The sequence below is a fragment of the Salmo salar genome, chromosome 06, assembly GCF_965601325.2.
Source record: "Salmo salar chromosome 06, fSalSal1, whole genome shotgun sequence".
NCBI classification, from domain to species: Eukaryota; Metazoa; Chordata; class Actinopteri; order Salmoniformes; family Salmonidae; genus Salmo; species Salmo salar.
This window is the reverse complement of record NC_138296.1, coordinates 85,797,718-85,819,307: the sequence shown is the minus strand read 5'-3', so window position 1 is coordinate 85,819,307 and position 21,590 is coordinate 85,797,718. Positions and strand designations below refer to the sequence as shown.

Sequence of the window (21,590 nt, the reverse complement as noted above, 5' to 3'; positions counted from 1 at the left end):
ACACGGCCCCGGGTCATAGTGCAACTCTGTAAACACACGGCCCCGGGTCATAGTCAACCCAAGGGGTGCATCTCTATAGTCTTAAGTGGCTTCCTCCGGCCATGATGAGCAGAGAACGTCATACTATTGAGATGCACTCCTAGTAGACAGGTGGGAGAGAGCTGGAGCAACAATAAGGTCAAGGACTCCCACAGTACTGAAACACATCGTTACTTTGTCCTTAAAAAAAATGTTTTCCCTCTTCAAAACATGAGTGATGAACACTTGAATTAATTTGAGTGTATTCACTTCCAGAAAGATGACTAATAAACTACAAGTATTTACAGTGCATATTGAGCTGAAGTTGTACGTCTCTCAGCAGTGAGCTCTCAGCAGTGAGCTCTGTTTCCTATGCTATGCTCCAGGGTGAAGGTATCAGTTCCACTCCCCCTATCCTAACTAAAATGCTAAACTGATCCAAGATCAGTGTCCGGAGGCAACCTCACCCTACTCCGTTCCCTATAGCTGTTCTTACCTCGGAGCCGTAGCTGACCGCCATGGTCTGCAGTGCCCAGGGAACGCCCAGCCCAACCAGGATATCAAACACATTACTGCCGATGGTGTTGGACACTGCCATGTCACCCAATCCTAAACAAAAATAGCTGTTGTTCAAATATTAGCATTTTACATAAAAACAACCTCCAGAATTAACTTGGAAAAGCCTTAAAGAGTATCGCTAAAGATGGTACAGTCCGAAGACCACCCCCCCAATGAAAGAAAGCCAATGACTAGATGCCCTAGTCCTATCAAACAGTTCAGGGAAATGACAGAAAATAGAGCTGTACCTTGCCGAGCAACAATGAGACTGGCGATGCAGTCTGGAACGCTGGTGCCCGCTGCCAGGAAAGTGATGCCCATAATGACATCTGGGATGCCAAGGGTGTAGCCGATGATGGTGACCTGTGACACACCCCCCCACGTTACGACTGATAAGTGAACAGAACGACAGACAAACACCCCTTGCACCCCCCCACACCCTCTACCCTGAGACTCACCATCCAGACCATGAAGTAGGAGAAGACAGCGATCCAGACGGTAGAAAGGAAGAAGGAGACCATGAAGAACTTCTCCCAGCGAGGCTTGGCACAGTTGGGGATGGTGAAGAACAGGAGCAGCAGCAGGGGCCACGAGATCAGCCACTTGCACTTGCTGCCGATGCCATCTGCAGAACAGCAGCAGCAGATAAAAATCAATCAAATGTATGCATTTATAAAGCCATTTTTATATCCAGTCAAAGTGCTTTACAGTAAACCAGCCGGCTACGAGTCTGGAAAAGCAAGCAGAAGCACAGTGGTGATGAAAAACTCCCTAGAGGAACCTACTACAATACAACATTCTAGAACAGTGTTCTGGTCCTGGAGACCCACAGAGGTCTGAAGCTATTTGTTCCAGCCCACAAAACTAATTTAACTCATCAGCTCCTTTAATCATCAAGCACTTGACAGCTGAAACAAGTTTGTTTCATACACAAACTTGCCAGTGTTTGCCATGCACATAACAGTCTGTCAGAGATCATTAGAGTTTGTCATGATATGATAAAGTCACTGGATAATTTGGGTAATGGCAACACGTCTACTGAAGTGGAAGCAAATGGGACCAATCTTGTCTTGACGACAATACATTTCCTATCGACAGTAATGTCACACTGTCTGCATAAACATCCCGGTAACACACACACACACACCAGGGATATGAAAGGGGGAGATGGTTTCATTCTCCTGCTCCTCCTCTGCTGGTTTGTCTTCGGGCACGTTGCCATTCTCAACGTCCACCTTCCCCTCCAGAACCTGGGTCTCCACCCCGTTGGCACCCTGGACCAGCTTCTGACGCTGTCAGGAAGAGGCAAAACAGGGAGCTGTTCATTACGGTACGCATCCAAAAACGTCCAGGGGTGATTTCATTAGTCGCAGACCGTAGAAAAACTTTTGGCTTGTTGCAAAACGTTTTTCAACTGAAACAGTTTACTGTTTACTCGAGGAACCAAATGGAAACAGAAGGAAGCAGAACAAAACCAGGAGGGACCTGCCTGAATTAGTCCAATAGAAACTCCATTTTTTGTTGCAAAACGTATTCCGTTTGGAGTAAACAGTTTGCGTTGCAAAGCGCAAAACTTTTTGCAACAGACCAAACGTTTCGCTACGGTCTGCGACTGGTGAATACACCAAGTAGACCCCCGCTGTTTCAGTCAGATTCTTTCTGATTGCTGACTAATGAACACTATAAAATCTACATCAGAGGCCATTGCATTTTTTAACATGGAAACAATCTGCTCCTCATCTCTTTCCTGTAGTTGCATCCCTATCTATCCGTACCTCAGTGATGATGAGGCGACTGGCCATGCGCAGCCGGGTCTTTGGTCCAAAATGGCTGGTGACCATGACACGGAGGCCAGCCTCGGGGAAGCGTAACTTGGGAGGGCTGGCGTGCATAATCTCGTCGACCATGACCACAGAGCCACGACTGTAAGCCTTACTGGGCTTAACTGGAGATAGACAGACACGTTAGTCCTTCAAACTGACATGCACACACACAGACGCTAACACACAAACATGCTAGCAAGAAAAACCACCAAAAATCCACTGAAGTACTATCCAGCGAAATTCTCACTTAAAAAAGGTATTATTCTGTTAACTCATACGCAAATGTTGTTGTTGACTCATTCTATACTCGTATGTGGCCAAAACATAAATTGGAGAACAAAACACTTCATAACTCTACCTCAAACTTGTATCTCAAACAGACCGTTGCTTGCTATTTCCTCAGGGGATAAGATCATTCCCTTAGTCATTTTTGGCCTAAGGAGCTCTATCTTGGTGGACTATTGTAGAAAGACATGACTTTACATGTTCAGTCATTTGAACATGTATGTATTCAGTGTATTGATAGTATGTCATCTAAATATAGGCCTATATGAGCAGGACTATCTTCTAAGAGAACATTTAACCCTTTAACATGGAACTTGTCTTCTCATGAGATTTAAGTCTTTACAGTTTTACTGCAAAATGTATTGCCACAATGTTTGTTCTTCAAATTATGTATTTTATTAAAACAGAAAAATGAAGTAAATAGCCCACATCTTGAAAAAATACAATTTTAAAATGTAAAAAATATGAATATCAGTGAAGTATCTCTTTCAGATTTGACATAGCCCAAATTAATTAATTAATGATCATTAGTTGGGGCCCTACACAATATACATTGAGCTCCAAAAGTATTGGGACAGAGGTTCAACTGCTGGCTGTCAGCTTTAATTTAAGGGTATTTTAATCCATAAAATCAGGTGAACCGTTCAGAAATTGCAGCAAAAGTATTGGGACAAATTCACACATGTATATTAAAGTAGTCAAAAGTTTAGTATTTTGTCCCATATTCATAGCATGCAACGTTTACGTCAAGCCTTTGACTCTACAAATTTGTTGAATCCATTGGCTATTTGTTTTGGTTGTGTGTCAGATAATTATTTGCCCCCCAAAAAATGTATTATAAATAAAACTAGTCAACACTTGCTATTCAGTTGTTAATCAACGCACAGTAAATAGCCTGTGTCACGACTGCGTGGCTGGCTACGTGAAATAAAATCAATTCATGTGCATTAAAACAATAATTAGGCTAAGTTGATTGACTCATCGTTACCACTTACATTACATAGGATGTGGAAATTCACAAGCATCATGCCCTCTCCCTCCTCTGTGTAAAGAAATTTGGCTGCAACCACAGTGCACACAGATTGTACCTGGAGTCGAGACAGACAGCAGACTGCGGTTCCCTGTCATCGCTTGCTTAGTGACTGCCATGCACCTATCCTATCAAAAGATCGCTAGAAGATGCATATCGGTCATTCTAGAGGGAGAGGGCTTGACGGACTAGCGAATTGAAACTTTTAAATGAAAAACATAGCCTAGTTAATATGAAGTGGAAAAAGTAGCCGATCGAAAATTATTAGCGGACGGCCGGTGCTAATGGAAAACACCATTCCAACACAGAAAATATGCTTTTAACTTGTGTTTTTGGAAACTTTTTTTCACTCATACTGTAACTAAATATAGGTCATATCTAATAGAAATCTGTAAACACTGGACAATTACTTGAAGGTGTAAAAACACTTTTTCGTTTTCACTTGTGTTTTAAACATACTCCTATTATAATGCCTGGATGCAGGGTTTAATAAGTGTTCTATATTCAATTAGCAAGAGTTTATTAATTAAATAGAAATTGATATGCACACATTAAGTAAACAAAGCTGACAAACATTCCCTATATTTGGATATTTAGTACCATAAGTCAGTGGGCTGAAACGTCAAGAGACAAGCAGAGCAACATACTGCAGAGAAACACTGCATTCTAGCATGCAGAAACAGTCACTACACACAATAAGCAACAGAAGGTTTTAGTAAGGCTAAACAGACAGGCGCTTTGACAGTGGAAAAAAAGCAGAAGATATGGGTCGCATCTACACAAGTTACAAGTTGCTTATGACAATACCAAAGATAAGGTGGCTAGGCTGAGAGAGAGAGCACTGTGGTTGAGCAGAAGGGTACCTCTTATCCAGTGTTAGTCAGCGTAGTAGAATGGAGACTGTAGAACTGCAACACCTTCACCACACTGACAGAGGAAGTCCTACCCAAATCCCAGAAGTCCATATTCCAACTTCACTTCCACAACCCAACCAAGACCAACCCAACGCAATTAAACCAAACAGCCATCCCCTCACACAGCCATTCCCTCAAAAAAAACAGCCATTAGTCCATTTTGGGGAAGATCAGTAGAGAATATGTCTTCGAGAAGCCTTGGTGTGTACTACAGCCTGTCTGGTCAGCCTTACCTGCTGCTGTGCTGAGTATAGGTAATGAGGGGTCATCAGCCCCATAACAAGCTCTATTACCGTCCTCCATCTCGCTGCTGGCCGCCGCGTTACCATTGGCCTGGTTCTTGTCTTTACCCCCTTTCCCTGTGAACAACTTCTGCAAGCTCTGGTTAAACCTGGGAGAAGAGGGACACTGGTCAATGGCACCCTTGTTCATCAACAGCCAATAACTGAATTGTATGCAGTGGTGTGTGAACTCCAGGGAACAGTTTCCTGGACACAGATTAATAAATTGACTTAATTCTCCATTGAAAAAAACGAACATTTTAGGACTAGGATTAATAGGTTTAATCTGGGTCCTGTAAACTTGCCATGTGTATACAGTAAACTGCAGCAACATTGTTACAACTGGTCATATTTACAATAACTGTGGAAAACTCAGTCCTGCAACTTCTGGGGAATGTGAAACCATGTTATACAGTGGATTTAAAAAGTCTACACACCCCTGTTAAAATGCCAGGTTTTTGTGATGTAAAATAATGAGACAATGTCAGAACTTTTTCCACCTTTAATGTGACCTATAACGTGAACAATTCAATTGAAAAACAAACTGAAATCTTTGAGGGGAAAAATAAAAACTCACAATAACCTGGTTGCATAAGTGTGCACACCCTTAAACTAATACTTTGTTGAAGCACCTTTGATTTTATTACAGCACTCAGTCTTTTTGGGTAGGAGTCTATTAGCATGGCACAACTTGATGTGGCAATATTTGCCCACTCTTCTTTGCAAAAGCGCTCCAAATCTGTCAGATTGCGAGGACATCTCCTGTGCACAGCCCTCTTCAGATCACCCCAGAGATTTTCAATTGGATTCAGGTCTGTGCTCTGGCTGGGCCATTCCAAAACGTTAATCTTCTTCTGGTGAAGCCATGCTTTCATGGATTTGGATGTGTGCATTGGGTCGTTGTCGTGCTGAAAGGTGAACTTCCTCTTCATCTTCAGCTTTCTAACGGACGCCTGAAGGTTTTGTGCCAAAATTGCCTGGTATTTGGAACTGTTCATAATTCCCTCCACCCTGACTAAGGCCCCAGTTCCAGCTGAAGAAAAACAGCCCCAAAGCTTGATGCTGCCACCACCATGCTTCACTGTGGGTATGGTGTTCTTTGGGTGATGTGCAGTGCTGTTTTTGCGCCAAACATACCTTTTGGAATTATGGCCAAAAAGCTCAACATTGGTTTCATCAGACCATAACACATTTTCCCACGTGCTTTTGGGGGACTTGATGTTTGTTTTCGCAAACTTCAGCCGGGCTTGGATGTTTTTCATTGTAAGAAAAGACTTCCGTCTTGCCACCCTACCCCATAGCCCATTCATATGAAGAATACGGGAGATTGTTGTCACATGTAACACACAGCCAGTACTTGCCAGAAATTCCTGCAGTTCCTTTAATGTTGCTGTAGGCCTCTTGGAAGCCTCCCTGACCAGTTATCTTCTCGTCTTTTCATACATTTTGGAGGGACGTCCAGTTCTTGGTAATGTCTCTGTGGTGCCATATTTTCTCCACTTCATGATGACTGTTTTCACTGTGTTCCATGGTATATGTAATGCTTTGGAAATTATTTTGTACCCTTCTCCTGACTGATATCTTTCAACAATGAGATCCCTCTGATGCTTTGGAAGCTCTCTGCGGACCATGGCTTTTGCTCTGAGATGCAACTAAGAAAATGTCAGGAAAATCCTACTAGAACAGCTGAACTTTATTTGTGATTAATCAGAGTCACTTTAAATGATGGCAGGTGTGTAATGACTTCTATTTAACATGAGTTTGAATGTGATTGGTTAATTCTGAACACAGCCACATCCCCAGTTATAAGACTTATGCACACTTATGCAACCAGGTTATTGTAAGGTTTTTATTTTTCATTTTTCCCCCTCGAAGATTTCAGTTTGTTTTTCAATTGTTCACATTATAGGTCACATTAACAGTAGAAAAAGTTCTGACATGATTTATCTTTGTCTCATTCTTTTACATCACAAAAACCTGCCATTTTAACAGGAGTGTGTAGACTTTTTATATCCACTATATTTGACATCCTATGTATGCACACTTCTAATGATAGTACATACAGCAATCCCTATGGACAGAATAGTCTGAAATAGTCAGTGAGTAGGCTATTTTGCGAGTAGCTTTCATAATGGGTCATAGAAGGGCAGTCTGAGAAGTCCTTTCCTCCTAACTAGACAGGAGACAAGTGATATCCAGTTAAGCATGGTGCTCTTTAGCCACTGCAGAGGGAGGATTAAAGTCTTATGGCTGGGCTGGGAGTGAGCAGGCTGGGGCTGAGAGACAGATTACTGGCAGCAGAAGTGACCTGGATGAACGAAGGCAGAAACAGACAGACAAAAACTCCCATCCCCCAGAAAATCGGGGTGACTCAAATTCAATATTTTAGCATTCAGTCTTTGTACATTTCTTAGAAATACATACAACATCTTAAAAGAGATGTTACGGAAAATGTAAACCTCTCGCTTTGGGCTGGATGTGTCAATGTGTAGTTTGTAGTTATTATGGATCCCCATTAGTTCCTGCCAAAGCAGCAGCTACTCTTCCTGTGGTCCAGCAAAATTAAGGCAGTTTTTACAATTTTAAAACATTCACAGATTTCACAAGACACTGTAAGCCCTCAGGCCCCTACTCCACCACATATCTACAGTACTAAAGCCATGTGTATGTATAGTGCGTATGTTATTGTGTGTGTGCCAATGTTTGTGTTGCTTCACATGTACAATCTATCACCAGAATTACGGTCTTACCTCAATTAGCCACCAAATCCCTAGGGTGTTTACCGGGTGTTTACTGGGTGTTTACTGGAAGCTGTGCTTCAACACGTGGGCCAGCCCCCTAGCAATTCAAGTTCTAGCCAATGAGCTTCACCCCCCTCGCCATTTGAGTGACAGCTAGCAAGATGAACACACAGCAGAGAGAGAGAGAGCAATGACGCGGTGCACATACAATAAAAGGCCCAAAGTATGTGGACACCCCTACAAAGGAGTGAATTTGGCTATTTCAGCCACATCCGTTGCTGACAGGTGTATAAAAATCGAGCACACCGCCATGCAATCTCCATAGACAAACATTGGCAGTAGAATGGTCCGTACTGAAGAGCGCATTGACTTAACGTGGCACCGTTATAGGATGCCATCTTTCCAACAAGTCAAAATGCTGCCCTGCTAGAGCTGCCCCAGTTAACTGTAAGTGCTGTTGTGAAGTGTAAACGTCTAAGAGGAACAACGGCTCAGCCATGAAGTGGTAGGTCACACAAGCTCACAGAACAGGACCACCAAATGCTGAAGTGCATAGCATGTAAAAATCATCTGTCCTCGGTTGCAACACTCACTACAGAGTTCCAAACTGCCTCTGGAAGCAACGTCAGCACAGGACCTGTTCGTCGGGAGATTAATGAAATGGGTTTCCATGGCCGAGCAGTCGCACACAAGTTTAAGATCACCATGCGCAATGCCAAGTGTCGACTTTAGTGGTGTAAAGCTCGTCGCCATTGGACTCAGGAGCAGTGGAAACGCGTTCTCTGGAACGATGAATCTGGGTTTGGCGGATGCCAGGAGAACACTACCTACCCGAATGCATAGTGCCAACTGTAAAGCTTGGTGGAGGAATAATGGTCTAAGTTCCATGGCGTACACGTCACCGACAAACTGAAATGGTCCACCCACACAAACAGTGTGGTGAAGAAGGCGCAACAGAGCCTCTTCAACCTCAGGAGGTTGAAGAAATGTGGCTTTTCACCCAAAACGCTCAAACTTTCACAGCTGCACAATGGAGAGCATTCTGTCGGGCTGTATCACCGCTGGTATGGCAACTGCTCCGCCCACAACCGCAGGGCTCTCCAGAGGGTGGTGCGGTCTGCACAACGCATCACCAGGGGCCAACTACCTGCCCTCCAGGACACCTACAGCGCCCGATGTCACAGGATGGCCAAAAAGATCATCAAGGACCTCAACCACCAGAGCCACTGCCTGTTCACACCACTACCATCCAGAAGGCGAGGTCAGTACAGGTACATCAAAGCTGGGACCGAGAGACTGAAAAACAGCTTCCATCTCAAGGCCATCAGACTGCTAAACAGCCATCACTAACTCAGAGAGGCTGCTGCCTACATTGAGACACAATCACTGGCCACTTTAATAAATGGATCACTAGTCACTTTAAACAATGCCACTCTAAATAATGGTTTACATGTCTATACTGCATTTTATAACATCTATTGCACCTTGCCTATGCCGCTCGGCCATATACTTACATGTACATATTCTCATTCACCACTTTAGATTTGTATGTATTAGGTGGTTGTTGGGGAATTGTTAGATTACTTGTTAGATATTACTGCACTGTCAGAACTAGAAGCACAAGCATTTCGCTACACTCACATTAACATATGCTAACTATGTGTATGTGACAAATAAAATGTGATTTGATTGTTTGGGCTAGCCCCCTTAGTTCAAGTGAAGGGAAATTCTAAACGCTACAGCATACAATGACATTCTAGACGAGTCTGTGCTTCCAACTTTGTGGCAACAGTTTGGGGAAGGCTCTTTCCTGTTTCAGCATGACAATGCCCCTATGGACACAGCGAGGTCCATACAGAAATGTTTTTTTCGAGATCGGTGTGGAAGAACTTGACTGGCCTGCACAGAGCCCTGATCTCAACCCCATCGAACACCTTTGAGATTAATTGGAACACTGACTGCGAGCCAGGACTAATCGCCCAACATCAGTGCCCAACCTCACTAATGTTCTTGTGGCTGAATGGAAGCAAGTCCCCGCAGCAATGATCCAACATCTAGTGGAAAGCCTTCCCAGAAGAGTGGAGGCTGTTATAGCAGCAAAGTGGGGACCAACTCCACATTAATGCCCATGATTTTGGAATGAGATGTTCTACAAGCAGGTGTCCACATACTTTTCACATATCTGCATACAGAGCATCAGTCAAACGTTTGGACACACCTACTCATTTCAGGGTTTTTCTTTATTTTTACTATTTTCTACATTGTAAAATACTAGTGAAGACATCAAAACTATGAATCATGTAGTAACCAAAAAAAAGTGTTACTTTTTTTTTTATATTTGAGATTCTTCAAAGTAGCCTTGATGACAGATTTGCACTCTACAATGTAAAAAATAGTCAAAATAAAGAAAACCCCTTGAATGAGTAGGCGTGTCCAAACTTTTTACTGGTACTGTATACACCATTTTTTCCCCCGGGGACCACTTTTGGCTCGCTAGCTCTACTTTTAGAACTACTGGCTAAAAAGTATACAAAAAGTACAGGAGAATCTCTTCAAGATATCCACCCTCAGTTTCATTGGCCTTCCTGAGCTGCGTGATGTCACAGACTTAGTAGCGCAGTACTTACTTCATGATGAGGATGTATCCACAGTACATGAGCACCAACACCAGGCTCTCCCACCTGAGACGGACAGAGGAGCACAGGCTCAGAGACAACCAATGATCTCCCAATATAGGCCGATGAAATCACATCCCAGTAACCCAATAAAATCACATATCGCCCAATAAGGAGCAGAGTTCAGGTACGTAACCAATGAAATCCCATCATATCAAGGTCATATTTAAAAAGGGCTGATCACTTACCACACCACCTTCTCATCGTAAATGAACTAGGGAAAAAGAGCACGGGCAGAAATCAAAACGATGCCAGTTAGGAATTACTCAATAAATATATTGTTTATGGTGGCATACAGTATATGTTAAGAGCAATTTAATGTCAGACCTACCGCAATAAGAGCTAGGATAGACAAGATGTAGTAGAATGAATCTCGAAAAACAGACCACCAACCCAACATTACAACCTAGAAAGAGGAAGAGTCAGGAAAGAGATCCCGTTCCTGTATACAGTAACTAATGTGTCTCAGTCAAGAAGTCCTGATCTAGGATCAGCTCCCCTTTTCTACGTAGAGCGCCTTCGGAAAGTATTCAGAAACCCTGACTTTTTCCACATTTTGATAGGTTATAGCCTTATTATAATATTGATTCAATTGTTTTTATGCACAATACCCCATAATGACGAAGCAAAAACAGGTTTAAACATTTTTGCTAATTTATAAAAATAAAAAAAACTGAAATATGACATTTACATAAGTATTCAAACCCTTTACTGAGTACTTTGTTGAAGCACCATTGGCAGCGATTACAGCCTCGAGTCGTCTTGGGTGTGACGCAACAAGCTTGGCACACCTGTATTTGGGGAGTTTCTCCCATTCTTCTCTGCAGATCCTCTCAAGCTCTGTCAGGTTGGATGGAGAGCGTTGCTGCTGTTCAAATCAGGTTCAAGTCCGGGCTCTGGGACATTCAAGGACATCAGAGACTTGTCCCAAAGCCACTCGTGTTGTCTTAGCTGTGTGCTTAGGGTCATTGTCCTGTTGGAAGGTGAACCGCCCTAGTTTGAGATTATGAGCGCTCTGGAGCAGGTTTTCATCAAGGATTGCCCTGTACTTTGCTCCGTTCATCTTCACCTCAATCCTGACTAGTCTCCCAGTCCCTGATGCTGAAAAACATCCCCACAGCATGATGCTGCCACCACCACACTTCACAGTAGGGATGGTGCCAGGTTTCCTCCAGATGTGATGCTTGGCATTCAGGCCAGAATAAAATATTGGTTTCATCAGACCAGAGAATCTTGTTTCTCATGGTCTGAGTGTCTTTAGGTGCCTTTTGGCAAACTCCAAGTGGGCTGTCATATGCCTTTTACTGAGGAGCGGCTACCGTCTGGCCACTCTACCATAAACGCTAGATTTGTGGAGTGCTGCAGAGATGGTTGTCCTTCTGGAAGGATCACCCATCTCCACAGAGGAACTCTGAAGCGCTGTCAGAGTGACCATCGTGTTCTCGGTCACCACCCTGACCAAGGCCATTCTCCCCCGTTTGCTCTGTAGGGCCGGGCGGCCAGCTCTAGGAAGAGTCTTGGTGAATCGAAACTTCTTCCATTTAAGAATTATGGAGGCCACTGTGTTCTTTGGGACATTCATTGCTGCAGAAATGTTTTGGTACCCTTCGTCAGAACTGTGCCTCGAAACAAACCTGTCTCGGAACTATACGGACAATTCCTTCGACCTCATGGTTTTGTTTTTGCTTTGACATGCCCTGTGAACTGTGGGGCCTTATATAGACAGGTGTGTGCCTTTCCAAATCATGTCCAATGAACTGAATTTACCACAGGTGGACACCAAATAACTTGTAGAAACATCAAGGATGATCAAAGGAAACAGGATGCACCTGAGCTCAATTTCGAGTCTCAAAGCAAAGGGTTTGAATACTTACAGTTGAAGCAGGAAGTTTACATACACTTAGGTTGGAGTCATTAAAGCTCGTTTTTCAACCACTCCACAAATTTCTTGTTAGCAAACTATAGTTTTGGCAAGTCGGTTAGGACATCTACTTTGTGCATGACAAGTAATTTTTCCAACAATTGTTTACAGACAGATTATTTCACTGTTTTACATACACTAAGTTGACTGTGCCTTTAAACAGCTTGGAAAATTCCAGAAAATTATGTCATGGCTTTAGAAGCTTCTGATAGGCTAATTGACATAATTTGAGTCAATTGGAGGTGTACCTCGATGTATTTCAAGGCCTACCTTCAAACTCAGTGCCTGTTTGCTTGAAATTAATGGGAAAATCTAAAGAAATCAGCCAAGACCTCAGAAAAGAATTGTAGACCTCCACAAGTCTAGTTCATCCTTGGTAGCAATTTCCAAATGCCTGAAGGTACCACGTTCATCTGTATAAACAATAGTACGCAAGTATAAACACTATGGGACCACGCAGCCATCATACCGCTCAGGAAGGAGATGCGTTCTGTCTCCTAGAGATGAACGTACTTTGGTGCGTAAAGTGCAAATCAATCCCAGAACAGCAGTAAAGGACCTTGTGAAGATTTTTATTTATTTAACCAGGTAGGCAAGTTGAGAACAAGTTCTCATTTACAATTGCAACCTAGCCAAGATAAAGCAAAGTAGTTTCACACATACAACAACACAGATTTACACATGGAGTAAAACATAGTCAATAATACAGTGGGCTAAATTATAGATGAGCTATGTACAGGTGCAGTAATCTGTGAGCTGCTCTGAGAGCTGGTGCTTAAAGCTAGTGAGGGAGATAAGTGTTTCCAGTTTCAGAGATGTTTGTAGTTCGTTCCAGTCATTGACAGCAGAGAACTGGAAGGAGAGGCGGCCGAAGGAGGAATTGGCTTTGGGGGTGACCAGTGAGATATACCTGCTGGAGCGCGTGCTACAGGTGGGTGCTGCTATGGTGACCAGCGAGCTGAGATAAGGGGGGACTTTACCTAGCAGGGTCTTGTAGACCTGGAGCCAGTGGGTTTGGCGACGAGTGTGAAGCGAGGGCCAGCCAACGAGAGCGTACAGGTCGCAGTGGTGGGTAGTGTATGGGGCTTTGGTGACCAAACGGATGGCACTGATATACTGCATCCAATTTATTGAGTAGGCTATTGGAGGCTATTTTGTAAATGACATCGCTGAGGTCGAGGATCGGTAGGATGGTGAGTTTTACGAGGGTATGTTTGGCAGCATGAGTGAAGGAGGTTTTGTTGCGAAATAGGAAGCTGATTGTAGATTTAATTTTGGATTGGAGATGCTTAATGTGAGTCTGGAAGGAGAGTTTACAGTCTAACCAGACACCCAGGTACTTGTAGTTGTCCACATATTCTAAGTCAGAGCCGTCCAGAGTACTGATGCTGGACGGGCGGGCAGGTACAGGCAGCGATCATTTGAAGAGCATGCATTTAGTTTTACTTGTATTTAAGAGCAGTTGGAGGCCACGGAAGGAGAGTTGTATGGCATTGAAGCTCGTCTGGAGGGTTGTTAACACAGTGTCCAAAGAAGGGCCAGAAGTATACAGAATGATGTCGTCTGCGTAGAGGTGGATCCGAGACTCACCAGCAGCAAGAGCGACAACATTGATGTATACAGAGAAGAGAGTCGGCCCAAGAATTGAACCCTGTGGCACCCCCATAGAGACTGCCAGAGGTCCGGACAACAGGCCCTCCGATTTGACACACTGAACTCTATCAGAGAAGTAGTTGGCGAACCAGACGAGGCAATCATTTGAGAAACCAAGACTATTGAGTCTGCCGATGAAGATGTGGTGATTGACAGAGTCGAAAGCCTTGGCCAGGTCAATGAATACGGCTGCACAGTATTGTTTCTTATCGATGGCGGTTAAGATATCGTTCAGGACCTTGAGCATGGCTGAGGTGCACCCATGACCAGCTCTGAAACCAGATTGCATAGCAGAGAAGGTGCGGTGAGATTCGAAATGGTCGGTAATCTGTTTGTTGACTTGGCTTTGGAATACCTTAGAAAGGCAGGGTAGGATAGATATAGGTCTGTAGCAGTTTGGGTCTGAAGTGTCCCCCCCTTTGAAGAGGGGGATGACCGCGGCAGCTTTCCAATCTTTTGGAATCCCAGACGACACGAAAGAGAGGTTGAACAGGCTAGTAATAGGGGTTGCAACAATTTTGGCAGATCATTTTAGAAAGAAAGGGTCCAGATTGTCTAGCCCGGCTGATTTGTAGGGGTCCAGATTTTGCAGCTCTTTCAGAACATCAGCTGACTGGATTTGGGAGAAGGAGAAATGGGGAAGGCTTGGGTGAGTTGCTGTGGGGGGTGCAGTGCTGTTTACCGGGGTAGGGGTAGCCAGGTGGAAAGCATGGCCAGCCGAGAGAAAAATGCTTATTGAAATTCTCAATTATAGTGGATTTATCGGAGGTGACAGACTTTCCTATCCTTAGTGCAGTGGGCAGCTGGGAGTTGGTGCTCTTATTCTCCATGGACTTTACAGTGTCCCAGAACTTTTTGGAGTTTGTGTTGCAGGAAGCAAATTTCTGTTTGAAAAAGCTAGCCTTGGCATTTCTAACTGCCTGTGAATATTGGTTTCTAACTTCCCTGAAAAGTTGCATATCACGGGGGCTGTTCGATGCTAATGCAGAACGCCCACAGGATGTTTTTGTGTTGGTTAAGGGCAGTCAGGTCTGGAGAGAACCAAGGGCTATATCTGTTCCTGGTTCTAAATTTCTTGAATGGGGCATTCTTTAAGATGGTGAGGAAGGCATTTTTAAAAAAATAACCAGGCATCCTCTACTGACGGGATGAGGTCACTATCCTTCCAGGATACCCGGGCCAGGTCAATTAGAAAGGCCTGCTCGCTGAAGTGTTTCAGGGAGCGTTTCACAGTGATGAGTGTAGGTCGTTTGACCGCTGACCCATTACGGATGCAGGCAATGAGGCAGTGATCGCTGAGATCTTGGTTGAAAACAGCAGAGGTGTATTTAGAGGGCAAGTTGGTTAGGATGATATCTATGAGGGTGACGTGTTTACGGCTTTGGGGTGGTACCTAGTAGGTTCATTGATAATTTGTGTGAGATTGAGGGCATCAAGCTTAGATTGTAGGATGGCCCGGGGTGTTAAGCATGTCCCAGTTGAGGTCACCTAGCAGCATGAACTCTGAAGATAGATGGGGGGCAATCATTTCACATATGGTGTCCAGAGCACAGCTGGGACCAGAGGGTGGTCTATAGCAGGCGGCAATGGTGAGAGACTTGTTTTTAGAGAGGTGGATTTTTAAAAGTACAAGTTCAAACGAGTCCTATATCGACATAACCTGAAAGGCCGCTCAGCAAGTTAGAAGCCACTGCTCCAAAACCGCCATAAAAAGCCAGACTACGGTTTGCAACTGCACATGGGGACAAATATCGTACTTTTTGGAGAAATGTCCTCTGGTCTGATTAAACAAAAGTAGAACTGTTTGGCCATAATGACCATTGGTTTGTTTGGAGGAAAAAGGGGGATGCTTGCAAGCCGAAGAACACCATCCAAACCGTGAAGCACAGGGGTGGCAGCATCATGTTGTGGGGGTGCTTTGCTGCAGGAGGGACTGATGCACTTTACAAAATAGATGGCAACATGAGGAAGGAAAATTATGTGGATATATTGAAGCAACATCAAGACATCAGTCAGGAAGTTAAAGCTTGGTCGCAAATGGGTCTTCCAAATGGACAATGACCCCAAGCATACTTCCAAAGTTGTGGCAAAATGGCTTAAGGACAGCAAAGTCAAGGTATTGGAATGGCCATCACAAAGCCCTGACCTCAATCTTATAGAACATTTGTGGGCAGAACTGAAAAAGTGTGTGCGAGCAAGGAGGCCTTCAAACCTGACTCAGTTACACCAGCTCTGTCAGGAGGAATGGGCCAAAATTCACCCAACTTATTGTGTGAAGCTTGTGGAAGGCTACCCGAAATGTTTGACCCAAGTTAAACAATTTAAAGGCAATGCTACCAAATACTAATTGAGTGCATGTAACCTTCTGACCCACTGGGAATGTGATGAAAGAAATAAAAGCGGAAATAAATCACTATTATTCTGACGTTTCACATTCTTAAAATAAAGTGGTGATCCTAACTGATCACAGGGATTTTATACTAGGATTAAATGTCAGGAATTGTGAAAAACTGAGTTTAAATGCATTTGGCTAAGGTGTATGTAAACTTCCGACTTCAACTGTACGTAAATAAGGTATTTGTTTATTTTGAATACATTTGCAAAAATGTCAAAATCTGTTTTCACTTTGTGATTATGGAGTACTGTGTGCAGATTGCTGATGCCTTTTCATTTTTTTTTAATGGGTCTGAATACTTTCCGAAGACACTGTAATCCTACTCATTATAATCTAAAAAAGGCAAAACTGATCCTAGATCAGCACTCCTGCTCTTTCTGAACACGGCCCAGGAATATGCTTTCCAAGACAAAACAATCAAACATTCATCTGGACATGGTTCCCCTTAGGGGCACTCCTTCTCAGCCCATAAGTGATCCAAACGTAAATGCTGCACTAAACGAGACCTGCACGCACACCTGCATACGTACAAAGAAACACACACAGAAACACACCTGTCCGGCAAAGATTCCGCACACACCGATGATGCACAGGATATTGAAGACGGCTGAGCCAACGATTGTCCCCACCCCCACGTCACCGTGGGTGATGAAGACACCTGCACAGAGGGAGGGAGCCAACAGCAATCAGCCCTGACAACAGCCATCTGGGAGAGTGTGTGTGTAGCATCTGTGTGTGTAGGTGTGTTTTTTTTAGATTTGGATATATTGGTGTGTTTATGTTGGTTAAACTCTGGTGAACAGACACACGTAGTCTGTCAGAAGACTGTGGGATGCGATGATTAACAAGTCACTTTTTTCTGGTACGCAGGTTTTTATAGACACTGATCATTTGGACAAATCACAGTTTCCCACGAGTTGACATCTTTCACATTTCAGAAGGAAGGGGGGACATTTGGTTCATGCTTTGTCTGAAAGTTTACGTTTTGGGGAGGAGGGGGGGGTGTAGACTTCTCTAGTATGGTTAGTATTTTATCCTATACATCTCTCCCCAGAACATAATCCAGCATCTGACGCAATTACACAAGATTTTACTTCTGGGTATCAGAGATTGTGTCGACGTGAGTGTGCCGGTGTGTGTGTGTGTGGCGGTGTGTCATATCTTACCAATGACTGAGGCAAACAGCTCTGGAGCAGAACTCCCAGCTGCCATAAAAGTGGCTCCGGCAACATCCTCACTTAGGTCTAGTTTCTGACGGACAGAAAGAGACGAGGAGACCAGAGTGCTTATTCAAGGTGAGCTTCCAAAAAGCTTTGCATTTAAATGTGGCAATTCATGTATCTTCACACCCAAATCAATCACAGAATAGAGAAGTACTTCATTAGGAATATTTCATTCAGTTCTCAAAGAATATTGATGAGTGAAAGTATTACTCGAGAAGTGCCAACCTAGCTACTAAGTTAGCAGAAAACTTCCCCGTGTTAAGAACATAGGCCTAATCTCTGACCACTTTCACCAGATTGTGTTCCTAACAAGGGTGGTGGAAAACTGTCCCTCACCTCACAGATCTTCTCCAGCGATGTCACAAAGTAGTCATCACAGATTATAGCCAGGGCCAGGAACATATAGAGGGCCTGCGGAGAGACGGGAGAGAAGTCAGGGTGAGTGTACGAGCATACGTGTGAAACATTAACTCAGCAGAAATTGGCTGATCTGATAGGAAACTTGGAAGACCAAGGAAGGAAACTTGGAAGATCAAGGAAGGAAGGATGAACCTAGAGAGCACTATCGACCAATCCCAAAATGGACCCCTAGCACATAGCTGCTAGGTATGACGTAGAGCTGGGAGGATTAGAAACATCTAGGATTACATACATAAGGTAATAAATGTGTAGGAAATTCTACCTAACATATCTAAAGATGGAACTGCTACCACCAGGTAGAATGATATCCATCTGATCGTCTGATCTGGGATTGATAATCACTTTGAAAATTGTTTGTATAGGTCATTGCTTAGACATTAACTGCAGTGCATACTGCATAATATCCCCCTAGCCTTGTCCCAGATCTACTCATGCTGTATAGCCAACTCCTATGATCATTTTCATGCCAAATAACCATAGCAGTTGGCAAGACAGCACAAAGAGATGTGAGCAGGCAATTGTTCCTTAGCATTGTGGGAGTGAGAAAAAAACAATTCTATTTCAGTACAGCTGACGTGATAGATATATAAATTATAGATCAAGACTGACATCACTGGGCTCCAGAGGGTGCTGTGCTCCAACCCAGCCACAGGGGGCACTGTAGGACCAGCGAATAATTGGCTCCAAATTTACCATTAGTCCTCTCATCTCAGCGTCATAGCATTACATTAAATGAATCAAGATTCTTCTTAACTTCACACCTATTACATGTGAGATTTATTTTATTTATTTATACAGCTAAGTCGATTAAGAACACATTCATATTTACAATGAAGACCTGTAAAATTGAGGAATGGTTCCTAGACCAGGGCTGAACCCAGCGGGACAGAACCCCTAGACCAGGGCTGAACCCAGCGGGACAGAACCCCTAGACCAGGGCTGAACCCAGCGGGACAGAACCCCTAGACCAGGGCTGAACCCAGCGGGACAGAACCCCTAGACCAGGGCTGAACCCAGCGGGACAGAACCCCTAGACCAGGGCTGAACCCAGCGGGACAGAACCCCTAGACCAGGACTGAACCCAGCGGGACAGAACCCCTAGACCAGGGCTGAACCCAGCGGGACAGAACCCCTAGACCAGGGCTGAACCCAGCGGGACAGAACCCCTAGACCAGGGCTGAACCCAGCGGGACAGAACCCCTAGACCAGGGCTGAACCCAGCGGGACAGAACCCCTAGACCAGGACTGAACCCAGCGGGACAGAACCCAGCAGGACAGGGTTTGCTGTTAGTGAGGATACAGAAGGGGGCAGGAGCCCCTGCTTTGGGTCAAATTAGTGTGGTGGAGAAAGGAGATGAGGTATGCCAGTCCATTCAACCCTTAATAGGGTGTCTAATTAAAAACATCTTTTGACCAATGGGTAAAATAAAATAAAAATTGGGGTGACTAAATCAGTGGAGGCCAGACAGAAAAAAAGCAGTCAAATATCAGGAAAAAAGCATTGCTTCCAGAGCATATAAAACAATACAGCTAAGATAGACATGACAAGTAGTATTTTCAGATTTTAGTGTACGCTTTTACATATTAATGCAAAATTCCTGTTCTTTTTCAAAAGATGTCTCAAAAACAAGGATACAGTATCTCTGAAATATCAGAGCACTGAGCGTATCACAAGCTTTGCATTTTCAAAGCCTTTTTCATTTAATTCAGTTTGTGTCATGTTAATTTGGCTTTTTGAGACCACCACACGTAAAAACCTCAAGTCGCTGCGAGAAAGTGCACCGCTCGGTCAACAGAGCTCAGTGCGTATTATGGGATGTATTAGGTTACGAAATCAAACTTTTAGACATAATGTTAATGATATGGTAGAGACAGACCCCCTGAACGATTCACAACATGAACAATCATATTTGTCTTGGTAAAATGTATTTTAGAACATAAGTGAAATATCATCAAAGTGCATTTTTCACCCACTCTGGGCAGTGAGTTGACACACTACCCTTAGTGCCCTACTCCCAGACACCTCTTGATAATACCAGGGGGGTATCAGACGTTTCTTACCCACTGAAACTGACGAGATCACTTGACCCCTTAAATATTTTCAATTTTCAGGATAACAAAATACAAGATAGAAAACATACTTAATGTGAAGATATTGAATTAAGCCATCAGTGACCCCGCAAATATTTGTGGTGAAAACTTCAGTCATCATTGTAAGACCACGGTCTAGGTGGAGTCATTCCCATATTACTTACACCTTTCATACTGGGGGCAATCAAGAAGTCAACTAGAGCTAAGGACGAGAGGTTGATTTTGGACTGGACCAGTGATGAAAGCGTCATAATTAGTAATGGATGCATTCAAAGAGCTGCCTTACCGCCACTATGTGCAGCAGGACGGCCCCACTCTTGCGCTCGTTGTTGGTGAAAAGGTCTTCAGGGAACTCCTTGATCGCTGAGGAGAGAAAACATCACCACATGTCAGTAATGTTACTGATGTGCCAGATGTCCCCACTCCAAGGATGAGGTCACCTTGTGACATGGTGGTGGCACTGACCATGAGGTTTGTAAGACTGAAAATGTTCCAGTCAACTCCAAAACACATGACTTCATTTCTGTGGTGACGTGATTGACAAAGATGTTTGTAAAGACACAATGCGTGTACAATACATGTCAACTCTGAAACACCACTTCATTTCTGTTTGCATTATGTCACCAATTGACCCATCCTCATCGCCTAAAATAATGACAATGAGGTAATTCTCATAGGGCATGAATTGGTTTGTGTGTTCAGTAGGGAGAAACAGTTTAGAAACAGAGATATACTACCTGAACTTGTCCAATATGAAACCCTTGTTTTCCATTGCAAACATTTCAAAGAGCTTTCTTTACAGTGTGCCCTACTGAACACAGCCCTGATAGAGTGCAAGGAAGCTAGGTGGCGACACAGACAAGGCTCATTCACCACCTCTAAACCTGGCCAAAAAAATGAAAAAAAATAAATAAATCACCAGATGCCCTTTAAACCTGGCTAGAACACAGGTTGACCCCTGACTCTACTGACCCATGTACTGCCCAAAAACGTGGTCACTCTGCTGAGCATCTGGTCACAGCAGTGAGCAACAGACTGGCCCTCCATGGGACCCAGCTAGTGTCTGGAGTAGGAATGGTGTGTCCACCAGAGATCAGACATACACCCACCTGCATGTACCTTCTCTTCCCATTACTTCCATCATGTAGAATAATGGCACAGGCAATCAGGATACCTGACCATGAAGTTATATGATCCTAGATTGTCCAAAATCCACCATAGGCTACGTGTAGATCAGCTCTCTGGCATTTGCACATGGCTTGATACAATAGTCTGTGTGTTTAACAGCGTTTAACACAAACGAAACAATCATGCATTACCGTTCAAATAGCCAGCAGAAGTACTAAGCACAGTTTCATACAGAGTATGCACCAATAACCTACATTTGATCTTCTGCAGCATATCGACTCATGAAATGGCAGTGATCACCTGAGACGCTATACCAGTGCACCTGTCCCACACCTAGTGCAATACACCGTCTATATACACATTAGATGGCGCTCGTGACTGATTCACTAACCCAAGTGTTAAATCCTCCTTGGCAACACTGCTTTGGCCCAACT

The 21,590-nt window shown here is 43.8% G+C and overlaps 1 protein-coding gene across 1 annotated transcript in view; it reads right to left on the bottom strand.

Moving 5' to 3' along the window:
- Positions 1–21,590, bottom strand: part of LOC106608207 (sodium/potassium/calcium exchanger 4) — a 49,313-nt gene that overhangs the window by 5,890 nt on the left and 21,833 nt on the right. The window contains exons 3-15 of the mRNA XM_045721080.2: positions 20,315–20,391; positions 17,854–17,928; positions 17,461–17,545; positions 16,849–16,952; positions 10,657–10,731; positions 10,514–10,539; positions 10,278–10,331; positions 4,922–5,019; positions 2,352–2,521; positions 1,724–1,868; positions 1,035–1,201; positions 825–939; positions 515–627 (exon numbers count right to left, since the gene is read on the bottom strand). Coding sequence (XP_045577036.1) covers positions 515–627; positions 825–939; positions 1,035–1,201; positions 1,724–1,868; positions 2,352–2,521; positions 4,922–5,019; positions 10,278–10,331; positions 10,514–10,539; positions 10,657–10,731; positions 16,849–16,952; positions 17,461–17,545; positions 17,854–17,928; positions 20,315–20,391 — 1,304 coding nt within the window. The remainder of the gene's footprint in view (positions 1–514; positions 628–824; positions 940–1,034; positions 1,202–1,723; positions 1,869–2,351; positions 2,522–4,921; positions 5,020–10,277; positions 10,332–10,513; positions 10,540–10,656; positions 10,732–16,848; positions 16,953–17,460; positions 17,546–17,853; positions 17,929–20,314; positions 20,392–21,590) is intronic.